The sequence below is a fragment of the Poromitra crassiceps genome (genome assembly GCF_964638095.1).
Source record: "Poromitra crassiceps genome assembly, chromosome: 2".
Classification (NCBI taxonomy): Eukaryota; Metazoa; Chordata; class Actinopteri; order Beryciformes; family Melamphaidae; genus Poromitra; species Poromitra crassiceps.
In genome coordinates this window covers 27781750-27796173 of record NC_139624.1, presented here as the reverse complement: position 1 = coordinate 27796173, position 14424 = coordinate 27781750, and the positions used below count along the sequence as shown (strand labels likewise).

The window sequence follows — 14424 nt, the reverse complement described above, 5'->3', positions numbered from 1 at the left end:
CACTTCCTCACCCATGGTTTCACTTTTGGTTTTCATCCGGGCATCATGGCCTCTCCCACCACATCATTCACCTGCCACAACCTCCAGTCGGCCCTCACCGAGCCAGACACAGTAGACAGGCTCTTGGCCAAGGAGGTGGCCGACAAATTTATGATTGGCCCATTCCCAGCCCCTCCCTTCATCACATACCGCATCAGCCCCATAGGAATAGCAACACGAAAATACTCCGGAAAAAAGCGCCTCATCATCGACCTCTCCTCCCCCCACAACTCATCCACTCCTAGCATCAACAGCCTCATTCCCAGCCCGGACTTCTCCATGAATTACCACACAATTAACCACGCCATCAAACTCATCCGCCTCGCCGGCCGTGGTGCCTGGCTGGCGAAGGCCGACATAACCAGCGCTTTCAAGGTGCTGCCCATCAAGCCAGAATTCTGGAGATTTTTCGGAGTGTTGTGGAAGGGGTCTTATTATTTCGCCGTCCGCCTCACTTTCGGTTGCAAAAGCAGCCCAAAAATATTTGACACTCTCTCCGAGGCACTATGCTGGATCTTGACCAATGAACACCACATGTCATACATCGTCCACCTCCTAGATGACTTCCTCACAGTCTCACCACCATCAGCTCCCCCTGCACAAGACCTCTCCACCCTCAAGTCCGTCTTCCTCCAGCTCGGGGTTCCGCTGGCCCCGGAGAAGACGGAAGGACCCTGCACGTCCCTCGAGTTTCTCGGAATCACCTTGAATTCAGTCACCTTCCAAGCCTCCCTTCCGACCGAGAAACTCCACCGCATTTCCCTCTACATTTCCAACCACTTCCTCGCCTGCCGTTGCACTAAGCGTCAGCTCCTGTCCTTGCTCGGGCACCTCAACTACGCCATCCGCATTATCCCCCAAGGCCGCTCATTCATCTCCCACCTGCTGTCTCTTGCCACCACCATTCCATCCCTCCACAACTACATCACCCTAGACGACGGGTGTAGGCTGGAGCTCACTTTGTGGCGGGACTTTCTCGCGTCGTGGAACGGCATCTCGTTCTTTTACGAGGACGCTATAACCAAGCCAGACGACATTCAGCTGTTCACGGACGCCGCAGCCTCCGCCGGCTTCGGCGGATACTACAACGGTCGCTGGTTCGCCTCCGGTTGGCCACCGGAGGTGTCCCTCCTCACACCATCCTCCGCACTCCTGGAACTGTACCCCATCATTATTGCAGCAATCTTATGGGGGCACGAATGGTCAACAAAGGTCATACTCATTCACACAGACAACCTCAGCACAGTCGACATCATCAACAAAGGACGCTCACAATCACTGGACATAATGAAATTCATCCGCAGACTCACCCTGGTTTCTGCCCAACACCAATTCATCATCCGTGCCGCCCACATTCCCGGTCACTGTAATTCCATCGCTGACTCCCTCTCCCGTTTCTCGTTCCAGAAATTCAGATCCTTGGCACCCGACTCAGACCTTCACCCGACACCGATCCCTCCGTTTTCGACCACCATCTTCCCCTGAATCCTCCGCTCCTCCACCTGGTGGCCTCCACGCAACAATTCATACTGAACAGCCTAGCCCCCAAAACCCTGTCCTCATACTACTCTGGCTGGTGCTCCTTCAAAGCATTCCATAACGCCCATCACCTCCCCTTCCCGTCCGTCAATACCATCTCCGTCACCAGCTTCATCACTTACGCTCACACAGTTCTCAGGATCAGAACATCCACCATCCAAGTTTACCTCAGCGGCATAAACTTTTTCATCAAACTACTCACCGGAGCACCTGCAGCCTCCATCTCTCACCCCCACGTCACCATGCTCATCAAAGGCCTCCGAAAGGCCGAGCCTCGACTTCCTCCCAAACGCCTTCCCCTGACGACCGACCTCCTCACCAGGTGTATCCTCACTCTCCGTGCAGGGTACTCGACTCCCGCCATCGACTCCACCCTTGAAGCGATGTTTCTCCTGGCCTTCTTCGGCTTCCTCCGCTGCTCAGAGTTTACCACCAACTCCTCCAAGTACAACCCCCTACAGCACGCCAGTCTGTCCGACATCACCGTCCACTCTCCCGACACCCTGAGGTACAACCTAAAAAGAAGCAAGACCGACCAAGTCGGCCTCTCTCACCCAGTGTTTCTGTTCCGCCTTAATTCATTCCTCAGTCCCTACGAACCAATCATCAACTACATCAACGGAAGATTGGCAAAACACTCCTCTCCCCACGATCCTCTGTTCACGACCGAATCAGGCCGAGTCGCCACACGGTTCTGGTTCCACCATCACCTCCGCCACGTCCTGCTCAAATCAGGAATCTCTCCAGATCTGTTTTCCGGCCATTCATTCCGCATCGGCGCAGCAACAACAGCATCCAGACAAGGCCTCCCGGACCACACCATCAGAATCCTGGGCCGCTGGTCTTCCCAAGCCTACCACACATACATCCACAACAACCTCGAAGACGTCCGAAGAGCCCATGCGCACATGGCCATCTGAAGTACTTTTGGGGGGGCCGATGGAGCCGGGACTCCATCCCTGTGAAGCCGCGCTCCAAACGTAAGAGGCGCTTCACCGGAGACGTTACCCCCACCCTGAGTCTCGACCCCCCGGGTTCCTGACTAGTCGAACATCATCAACATCATCCGCACCCCGACCCCATTACGACTTGCACCCAAACACTCAAACTACAATAAATTAATTCTGTTTCGAACTATGGTGTGGTCTGTGTTAGTGAAATGGAGTTATTGAAGATAACTGAGGTTCAGGAACATGAGACCACACCATTGTCACTCATCACCACGTAAATGTAATCACCTGTACCTCCTCCAATCCATTCACCTGGGCTCAATCAACCCAATCTACTGTAGCCTATATATAACGCCACAATCCCACCAAACCCTGTTTGCACCAGATGTAACAACCCTCCCGCCCAACCCTAATTTAATTCATTACGGGCAGCACGTGCAGAGTTGCATGTTCTCCTCGTGCTGCGTGGGTTTTCCCCGGGTACTCCGGTTTCCTCCCACAACAATTCTAAAACATGTTAGCTAGGGCCACTGTTGGCATCTGCATAACCTTGAATCTCTATCCTCTGCCCACAGGAACCACGGGGGGGCCGATGGAGCCGGGACTCCATCCCTGTGAAGCCGCGCTCCAAACGTAAGAGGCGCTTCACCGGAGACGTTACCCCCACCCTGAGTCTCGACCCCCCAGGTTCCTGACTAGTCGAACATCATCAACATCATCCGCACCCCGACCCCATTACGACTTGCACCCAAACACTCAAACTACAATAAATTAATTCTGTTTCGAACTATGGTGTGGTCTGTGTTAGTGAAACGGTTGGTAAACATGCTTGTCCGACGTATCTAGCCTTTCTTCTGTGTTTGTTTTATGTAGTGTTAGCTAGCTAATAACGTTTGTTTGTCTGTCAAACTCGCTGTTTTTTTACGTTACAGACAGAGTAACCTCGCGTCACCAGGCTCTTCTCGGCGAGAAAGAGCCTGGTACAGACAGAGCTATACGCCACGTCAATTTAATTTAGCTTCAAGTCTACTCTAGTCTGGTCCAACAGGTAAATTAGCTAGTCTGGTCTCCACTAACGTTAGTGAAAGTGTTGTTATGAATGATATTAAACAACAACACAACACGGACGAACCATTTTTGTCTTCTTTGTCTGTTTTTGTCTTCAACACGTCAGTTTGTGCCGTCCACCGCCATTATAATGTGTGGACCTCAGGGGTACCCTAAATGTAAACATCCCGCTGATTTGGTCTATAACGTTTGTTTGTCTGTCAAACTCGCTGTTTTTTTGCAGACTTGTTAATGTTACAGACAGAGCTACTAACCTCGCGTCACCAGGCTCTTCTCGGCGAGAAAGAGCTACTGACGCCACGTTAATTTAATTTAGCTTCAAGTCTACTCTGGTCTGGTCCAACAGGTAAATTAGCTAGTCTGGTCTCCACTAACGTTAGTGAAAGTGTTGTTATGAATGATATTAAACAACAACACAACACGGACGAACCATTTTTGTCTTCTTTGTCTGTTTTTGTCTTCAACACGTCAGTTTCTGCCGTCCACCGCCATTATAATGTGTGGACCTCAGGGGTACCCGGAAGTAAATGTAAACATCCTGCTGATTAGGTCTATAGCTTAACCGCGTGGACAGTTCTGAAATAGGCTATTGAAATCGTCTAGAATACAATTTTCACACATCCCTACCCTATTAATTAAAGAAACTAATATTTTTACATGTTATAGCCTATATGAACGAAACGTCTAATTACAGTAAGCGCACCCTTTGGGAAATATAACACCATGGGGATATCCACTCACTGCATAACTGCACGGCAGCCCGTTGATGTGTTTCAAATGGAATATTGTTCCATCAGCACCAATCTTCGTTATCACAGTTTTTATTTGTTTCTAATGGTTTATCTATAGGCTATTCTATTCAATCCGAACTTGTTCATCCTCCAATTCTCTCCCTCTCTCTCCTCGTTCTCTCCCCCCACTCTCGCTCTCCCCATCTCTCTCTCTCTCACTGTCCCTCTGCTTGCCCACTCTGCGAGGAGGAAGCTGCTGTCACAGACGCTGTGGCTTTTAAGGGGGATGGACATGATCACACCTTACCTGTGAATCATTTTGGGCATAAACACAAATAAGCAAGGTTTGCAGCAAGTTGACGCAGAGCGCAGCGGGGCAACACGCCCACAATTAGCGCTGTGTGTGTGGCGCTATTCGGGTGCACAACGGGCGCTAACGCAAGGAAGGTAGGAAGTTTTCAGGTAAAGTGTAGCCTATGTTTTTTAAAGGGAGAGAAAGAGGTGACATCACAACTACCAGCCCCGCCTCTGCTCGCTGACTTTCTCCCTCTCTCTCCCTCCTTTCTCTCCCTTTCTTGTCTCTCTCTCCCCCTCCTCTCTCCCCCTTTTGTCTCTCTGTCCCCCTCCTCTGTCTCTCTCTCTCTCTCTCTCTCTCTCTCCCCCCCTCTTGTCTCTCTGTCCCCCTCCTCTCTCTCTCAAATCTCCCTCTCTCTCGCTAGTTCAGTCCACCTCGCAGTCGGAGGAGCTCGTGCTTCTCTCCATCGTCTCCTGAAAAGGGGGCGGGACCACAGAAAAAGGGGTAGAAAGAAAGAAAGATTTGACAGGATGAACAACAGTTTCCTAAACATGGCGTCGATAGGCGACTTCGACCCGCTGAACGCGACTATCCCTGCCACCAAAGTAGAAATCACGGTGTCCTGCAGGTAAGGCTGTCTCTTTGACCTGCTTCTGCTGTGTTTAACTAGGCGTGTGATATGACATGCTGCAAGTCACCTGCACTTTTTACTCCCAACTTCCCCACTAGTTTCACCTACAGCGCGAACGTAGTGTAAACAATGTTACTTTTGCGTAATTTCGTCATATCGTTGTATCATTTTAGTACACGTCTAATCGTTATACTGTAGTAATCGTTATAGCAACTGTACGAGGGAGAGAGTGTGTTAAGTTATAGCAGCCAGCAGCGCGGCTTGGTGAATGTTATTTCCACCTTGCTAGCACACACGCACACACGCACACACACACACACACACACGCGCACACACACACACACACACACACACACACACACACACACACACACACACACACACACACACACACACACACACACACACACACACACACACACACACACACACACACACACACACACACACACGTATATGTAGGCTACTGTAGATACTCATACTGTATACTGTACTGATATACTGGGTGTGTGTATATCATAATAACGATAGGCCAGTAGCCACTAGCCAAACTCACTTTTGCGTAGGCTACAACAAACTATTGTGCTATTGTAATTGCAATCAATGTGTCGTAAAGTAGAATAAAGTGATTATAAACACACTGTGCCTATAGAATCAACCCGATCTCATGGGAGAGCATATGTATGACACGCGGGGTGTTATCTCGTGGAATACATACGCAGAAACACAGTTTCTCGTGCAGTTCATACGCAACTTCACCTCATCCACTTAACATTAGAAATCTATCATGCATAATAACTTTACGTGGAAGTTATGGGGTTTAGGGTTATGGTTAGGGTCAGGGTTAGGTTAAGGGTTAGGTTAAGGGTTAGAGGGGGGTACGGTGGTGCAGTGGTAAGCGCTGTCGCCTCACAGCTCGAAGGTCCTGGGTTCGATTCCCACCTGGGATGCTGTGAATGCTGAAGGAATGCGTGCCCGTCCGCATGTCCTCGAGTGCCCACCGCCCGGGTGGGGTCGTCAAAAGGGCCTTTCTGTGTGGAGTTTGCATGTTCTCCCCATGCCTCCCGGGGGTTTCCTTCATATAGGAACCCCTCACCAAAACATGCAATATCCTGGTTGCTAATGTGGTTCCTCCTCTGGTCGTTAAGGGCGCCTGTTCAGAGGGAGGGGAACTGGTTGGAATAGCGTGAACCTCCCACGTGCTATGTCCTACCGGTGAAGCTTCCTCTGTCAGGTGAAAAGAAGCGGCTGGCTAACTGCCCATGTCTCGGAGGAAGCATGGAGCCAGTTTCGGCTCTCCCCAGATCGGCAGAGGGTGGAGTGGCAACCAGGATAAATAAATTAAATTAGCACTAATGGGGGATAAAAATGGGATAAAAAATCGGGGGGGTTGGGGGAAAGTTACGATTGAGAAGGCTACCACAGACACGCTAAAGCTTAATTTATGGTATAGGGCGCTCAACACTTTTGACAAGTGTCTCTCAACAGAAATAAAAGTCGCATGCCGTTTTTAATTTATACTTCAGCAACAGGTTTCAGTTGTCTCCACGGTAACAGCCCCCCCCCCCCCCCTCCTCTCTGTTTAACGGCTGTTATATATTGTCGCCTTCTTCTTGAGTTCAAATCACCATAAAAATATCTTGCCCGACTCCTAAATGCAAAAAATTGCTATGGAACCTCGTATCTCTATCACCCAGTTCATAAATGCTGCAATACTTAAAATGCAAAGGCTTCCATCAATGGGCCATAGGCTCAATCCCCACTGTGTTAACTCAGTTGGTGATAGTGACTTTAACATTTATTGACGTGAAAATCTTTGAGCATATCATTTAATAAATTGCCAATATGTATACAAAATGACAAAGAAGGTAACGCTTAAAATGTATTATTGTGGTGCCAAAAGGCGTGGTGAAAAATTTGGGTGCACCTAAATTATGTGCTGGTGCACCTAAATTAAAAAGTAAGGTGCACCGGTGCACCTAGTGTAAAAAGTTAGTCTGGAGCCCTGCCCTGCTAGCCGGGTACTTCTCGCTCATACTGAGCGTTAGCGCCCGGGGACCCACGTAGCATTTCCCATCAGACAATCGTGCCACTCTCGCGTCTAGGTCTTAAAACGAGTCCTTACCTGAGCCAGAAACTTGAAGTGAAGATGCTATCCGATGCATAACATCCTCTTCTTCCAAATAACAGATGTTGCCGCTTCCAAATTGCTGCATAAAATCCACTTTTATGTCGTTAAAATAAAAAAAATCCTTGATGCAATACCATTCAGGAAGTGTGGGGGGCAGTACGGACAGCGACGCACTGTGTTTACACTACTCCCTCCCGCACTATAGTCCCTGTAATATGATGTAATTGGCTGCCCTGCCACCCCTACTAACAAAATGCGGTTGCTTGTAACAACGTTCTATAAACGTTCTGCGTGTGGTCATCAATAGGTTATTGCTGTACTTGGTATGGATGACAGACGGAACATTTCCAAGATGCTGGCCTAGGCTCAGCAGGCTATAATCTGCAGGCACCACAGCTTGTCTGAGTTATTGTGAGGGCTGTTTGACAGCTGAGCTGACAGCTTTCCTCTTCAAACAGCCAAAGCGGGCATCAATTCTGTCACATGCAAATTATCTGCATTAAAATCATACTTTGTGTGTGTGTGTGTGTGTGTGTGTGTGTGTGTGTGTGTGTGCGTGCGTGCGTGCGTGTGCGTGTGTGTGTGTGTGTGTGTGTGTGTGTGTGTGTGTGTGTGTGTGTGTGTGTGTGTGTGTGTGTGTGTGAAGACCTTTCAGGCTCAGCAATGTCAATGTGTGTGTGTGTGTGTGCATGTTATTTGAAGTCAAGTCAAGAGACAGACATACAAGGCAGGGGATTTTATTGATGTATGTTTCACCCCCCCACTCTCACTCACACTCTCTCTCTCTCTCTCTCTCTCTCTCTCTCTCTCTCTCTCTCTCTCTCTCTCTCTGTGTCCTGGATGTGGCAGGCTGTCATGGATAATGATTGTCATTCAGTGATTTTTGCATGTAAGTAGGGTCAGACATGCCAAGAATGACGCTTATTCTTTTTGAAAGACTGGTGGCTTCATTCATAGGTCAACCACGTTTTGATAAGAGAATCCAATCAGATGTGCCACCTCGATATAAAGGAATAGGTAACATATTACCTGTGTTGTTAGTGATGTTTTTCACTATGCAAAGCTTCCTAACTTCCTTATACCGTTTGATATTCAGGATAGAGGAAAAAACATGATTTCAAAAAAGAATAGACTGTCTAAAGCAGTGTTTTACAGTGCTACACCCCTCAAGCTGCCTGCCTGCACTGTCTTGGTAAAATAGGTTACAACATTTCTGTTACAGTAGGGTACAAATAGAAATAGAAATAGTAAAGTCATATCTCTGCAGACTGTAAAAAGGTGCTATTTAAATTAGGCTTGGATCGCCAATGTCGGACACAGCCGATGGTCTCATGGTAACATTGTGATGTCTAGGATACGAGCCGTGTGCGCACGCATTGCATAACTGTTTTTAGCATGGGGAGCTCACCGGCACGCGCCGTGCGCACAAAACAATGCACCGCAGCAGCAGGCAGCAGCTCGTGTTGTAAACAGGAAATTAATTACACTTCTTTCCTAATTTCAAAACAGTGTGAGTAACATTACATGTGAAGTGAATTCAATAATGTTATGAAGTAGCAGCTGAGCCTGTGATAAGATACACAGCAGCACACAGCAGTATTGACGAGCTCATAGTCAGCCAGCAGGGGGAACTCCGTTCGTAACGTTATGCCTCCCTGGATTAATAACATTTAATTTTTCCGCGCCAGCGCCATTCAGCTCCCAACGCTCAGCAAAATCTGGCCCTCTGGTGGCGAGGACATTTTTTTGTGGTCCTCTCTATCATCAAAGTAACTGGGTTACGGCATGACAATATTTGTTCGGCCCCTGGCAACATTCTGGGTTTCTCATGTGGCCCCCCATGAAAAATAATTGCCCACCCCTGATCTAGCCTCTTAAATTGGTTCTCAAAGTGAACCAGATTCATGCATTTTAGTTTAAAATGTACACATTTTTCGTACAGGAGGCATGGCCCCCCGAACCCCCAAGAGGGTCCAAGCAAGGTCTACCCACCACAATCTCTCCAAATCCTGTGGGAAACATAGTTATTAGTATTTTCTTTGTTCTTAAAAATATACATTGCCTGTTTGTGTTTTGCAATATGGATATTGTTTTATTTATAATGAAATTGAGCATTGGGCCTTTATAAGAATGTTTATTTGTATTATTTAAATTGTCACACTCATGGATACATATTTGAGGTTTGTTTATTAATTGGGAAAAGGACCACTGGAACAAACGCCGCGAACATGATCCAGCTATTTTTTCAATCTGACTGGCTACTCAAAAGTTTGGGGAACTCTCTGCACCCACCACCTCTGACGTACTGCTCAGCTGCACTGACGCTGCGGAGCCTGGATCCTGTCTGTGACAGGCCAGTCGTATGTCACGTTCTGCACCATGGGCACTGCAGCATAGCCATCAGTTTGTGCAAACAGATGTGGGATTGTTCCCGCATTATAAATTCAAAATATGCGGGAATTCCAGAAAATATGCGCGATTCCCGCAATCCCGCACCGAATTTCAGGCCCCGCTTTTAATATACCGTAATGCATTTTTCCATGGATGCTTAAAGGTTTAACCCTGTTAGATTTGCATGGTTTAGTTCTTAGCGCAATGAGTTCAATCAGGAGAGACTAGAGACCAAAGAATGAATAAAATAATATTTATTACAATAAAGTGAATGATGCATTACAGAAAGAATGATGAGAATAAGGTATTGTTATTAGTCTTTGGCGGTTTGGAAGTGTAAAATGCATATTATAGTCTTCCTGACTGAACTTACATTAGAACTACATATCTCATAAACATCTGTAAACATTAATATATTTAATAATGCACCAGGTTACAGGGTTCCTTGTACAATTTACCTTAATTCTTTGAGATTCTCTTTCATACCCAAGCAAAATTGCAAAATTGGTATTTAACTGAAATATCAATATCGAATTGTATCAAATTGGGAAAATGAATCGAATATCGTCCTTGTGTATCGGAATCGTATTGAATCGGGAAGTTAGTGGCGATACCCAGCCCTACTGGTGTTAGGAGTCTGTTGCATTCAGCAGGCTGCAGCATGTAGAGAAAAAATTATTATGGTCGACGAAAGTATTGCAATAATATATCAATATATCAATGAATATATTTTCAATAGGGTTTAGAAAAAGAAGGTTGCGCTTCAACAGTGGGCTTCTCAGTGGAGTGCCAAACCCAAAATCCAAAATATGGTCAAAAAAAGCTGAAAGGGGTAGCACATCTCAGTTTTCAAAGTCAAGGAGGACAAAATACTCACATTTCACTTGATTTATTGGCTCACATCACAAAAAACAAAACGCTTATGCGTTTCGGCAAAGAGCCTTCTTCAGAGCGTTTCAATAGTACAGATTCAGTCTGTTAATATAACAAGGGCAGAGATTACACACAGCTGGAAGTTGGACCCAATTATTTAGGAGCCAATCACCTTCACCCATGGATCTAGGTATAGTAGGGAGGACAACAGCATGAAGCATCACAGAAGCATCACAGAACATCATTATACTCTGGATGAAGACAGAAAATAAAAATAAAAGGGGGGGGGGGGGCACAAACTAAACTGTTTTAACCCAAAAAGCATTTTAAGCTGTAGTCATCCTTGAGTCCGTTTGGTGTCATAGTATTGAGTGTGTCTATCCAGAACATTTCTCTCTGGGACAGTTTTTTCAGGAGATCGCCTCCTCTTGTAGGCATCATGACCTTTTCAATCCCATAGAACTTTAGTGAAGAGGGTGAACCATGGTTTGCTTCAGCATAATGTTTTGCAATAGCATAATCCATATTGCCTGTACGGATCGCAGTTTTGTGCTCAGATATTGGTTGTTTGAGGGGCCGTTTTGGTTTGTCCTACGTATGCCAGACCACAGGAACAGATTAACATGTAGATCACATGAGTTGATTTACAGTTTATAAATTCCCAGATGGGGATTTTCCTCCCAGTGTGAGGATGGTTGAATGATTTGGCATGTGTTGTATTGTTGCAGCAGACACAGGTACCACACCTATACATGCCTATAACGCTTGTTGTCAGCCATGTGGTCTTCTTTTGTACATGACAAGGTTTTTTATTGTAGGTGCTCTCCTGAATGAAAAAAGGGGAGGAGCTTGACAGAAGTCCTTCAAAGATCTTTCTGCTTGAAGCACATGCCAGTGGTTTCATGACGATCTCTTTTATTTGTGAAGCACAGTGGTTATATTCAGTGGAGAAACAAGCCCGACTTGGATTCTTCTCTTTCTGTGTATTTGACAGGAGATCAGAACGAGAGGTGGCATTGGCCCGTTGTATGGCTTCCTGGTCTGGCATACGTAGGACAAACCAAACGGCCCCTCAAACAACGAATATCTGAGCACAAAACTGCGATCCGTACAGGCAATATGGATTATGCTATTGCAAAACATTATGCTGAAGCAAACCATGGTTCACCCTCTTCACTAAAGTTCTATGGGATTGAAAAGGTCATGATGCCTACAAGAGGAGGCGATCTCCTCAAAAAACTGGCCCAGAGAGAAATGTTCTGGATAGACACACTCAATACTATGACACCAAACGGACTCAAGGATGACTACAGCTTAAAATGCTTTTTGGGTTAAAACAGTTTAGTTTGTGTGCCCCCTCCCCATTTTATTTGTATTTTCTGTCTTCATCCAGAGTATAATGAGCAGAAACCATGTTCTGTGATTTGTCCTCCCTATACCTAGATCCATGGGTGAAGGTGATTGGCTCCTAAATAATTGGGTCCAACTTCCAGCTGTGTGTAATCTCTGCCCTTGTTATATTAACAAACTGAATTTGTACTATTGAAAGGCTCTGAAGAAGGCTCTTTGCCGAAACGCGTAAGTGTTTTGTTTTTTGTGATGTGAGCCAATAAATCAAGTGAAATGTGAGTATTTTGTTTGAAAACTGAGATGTGCTACCCTTTCAGCTCCTTTTTTTGAACATATTTTCAATAGGCTTAGATCTGAATGTGTACTGTATTTGCAGATAGACTACATGTATTGTTGTTGGATAAACACCTCTAAAAAGTCAACTTTGCAGGAATCCAGAAAAGCAAGTTCTCCAGTGACGCAGTGTTTGTTTTGGCAGTGTTTGGTTTGGCAGTGTTTTTCCTGATCATGACATAATGGACTAAACATCCTGCCATTCATTCTGTTTGGCCTTCAGCACACTGAGCACAGGCCAGATCGTGTAGTTCAAACCTGATCCACTGGTCTGGTTTTGACATAACTTGGAGGAATGATGATGAATTTAGTCACATCTGTGTTGGTTGGTGGTGTTTCAAAATGTACACTGATTGGCCTGATGGGGACGCTGTAATCAAAGGACGTTTGGTTAAATTCTGAAACTCCTACACTGGAAGTCAGATGAATTGAAATGTATGGCACCCATCTAGCATTCTTAATGACACTGATTGGCATAAAGGTGCTGTAATTAAATGTCAAAATTGTATCTGCCATACTGTAATTCCAATTTACACAAAACCTGCTGCACAAATCCAGCTGTCCTTTCAAAATACATTAATTGGCCTAATGAGAGCGTTGTTGGCCAGATGGGGGCACTGTAATTAAAGGTCAAACTTTCGGTAACTGCAACACTGTAAGTTCAGTTTTGAATGATTTAACTTAAGAGGGACTGCATCTTGTTATTGATTGGCCAAGGAGGTGCCTGCATCATTCCTGTGGGATGTCATGTTTACTTGTTTGTGGTTGTTCAGATGTGGAATATTCATTGTCTTTATATTGTTCTGCTAGTGGGGACATGCTGGTAATACAGGTAACTTCTGGCTGTCGTTTATACATTTTAATTTCAATCAGGAGAGGCCAGTTGGTAGGATTAGACAAACTTTATTTAGCAATCGGCGTGCATGGCAAATGCTTTGGCGCTTGACTCCATTGGCCAGTGGCGCTGCTCTTGAGGCAGAGGAGGGCGCCTGCATGGGCTAGGAGATCCCCCCCCCGTGGGGGATCAGGAGTCAAGACTCGTTGGTGGTGGACTGGGGAGGTGGGTGGGGCAAAACAACGCTTCGGAGGCCGGCTTCAAGGGAGATGGACTGCCGTGGGCTGCTGCTGCTATGATCGGCCAGAGAGAGAGAGGTGACGTAGAACCCTTGCTATATATATGAGGATTAACTGACGTCATGTTTGACGTCATAGCAGACGTCATACTAGGATTTTTGACTGACCACGTTATGCTAGAACTTGACTGACGTCAGGGGATGATCGGATTACGCGTGAGTGGCCTTCTGCTTGAACTATGGTCTGGAGACCTCACACCAACCAATAAATAGATCAATGTCATAGTGTTATTAAAGCTTTTACATGGTATACGGTGATAAGTTAATGTTATTTATTTTATATTTTTGTAATCAGATATTAATCATTAAACAGCGTCATGACTCATGACTCAATCGTTACTTGGCACAGGGTCTGTGCTCGTCCTGAGCGCATCGTCAAACGTCGATGGTGAAAAACTTCCTTGTCACAAAGAAATAACACTCGTTTGACTTGACTTATTTGAGGGAATGTAATTATGTTGTCGATCACATTCGCTAACCTGTTGCTCTTTGAACAAGTCGGGATGTTTATCGGTTTGGCCAAGCTGGACGTGTCGGCTCCCTTCCTTAATGCATCCGATGCTCCCTTCGCCTGCACGACTTTTAAACATTGTTTACAGACGGGCTATGTTGTGTCCGTGGGCGTCCCCTTACTGTCAACAACAGAACGTAAGCAAAAAAGGGGGAGGAGGGAACGGGAAAAAAAGAAGAATCGATTCTTGGCAGTTGGGAATTGATTAGAGATGAAACAGTTACTGGTTTAATGATAAACCGTGATAAAATTGCTGACGGTTAGTACTACCGTTTCAAATTTTAATTATCATTATCATTATCACCACCAGCAGCTTGCAGCAAGCAAGTCTCCCTCAGTCTGGCACACATGCGCAGTTGTCATTGTTTGGGATTTGCAATGGGAAAATGGCGGGAGCCAGTTCCTGGGATGTTTCCTTTCTTCACGTGCTCGTCGACTGCAGAAACGAG

At 46.1% G+C, this 14424-nt stretch overlaps 1 protein-coding gene across 2 annotated transcripts in view; it reads left to right on the top strand.

The window, feature by feature from the left end:
• Nucleotides 1-5152: 5152 nt before the first annotated feature.
• The window catches only part of LOC310772275 (copine-8), a gene marked incomplete at both ends in the record, with an annotated part of 185612 nt that continues 176340 nt past the window's right edge, over nt 5153-14424 (top strand). For both annotated transcript variants that reach the window (XM_083632037.1, XM_083632036.1), the window contains one exon: nt 5153-5250. In XM_083632037.1, coding sequence (XP_083488163.1) covers nt 5153-5250 — 98 coding nt within the window. The remainder of the gene's footprint in view (nt 5251-14424) is intronic.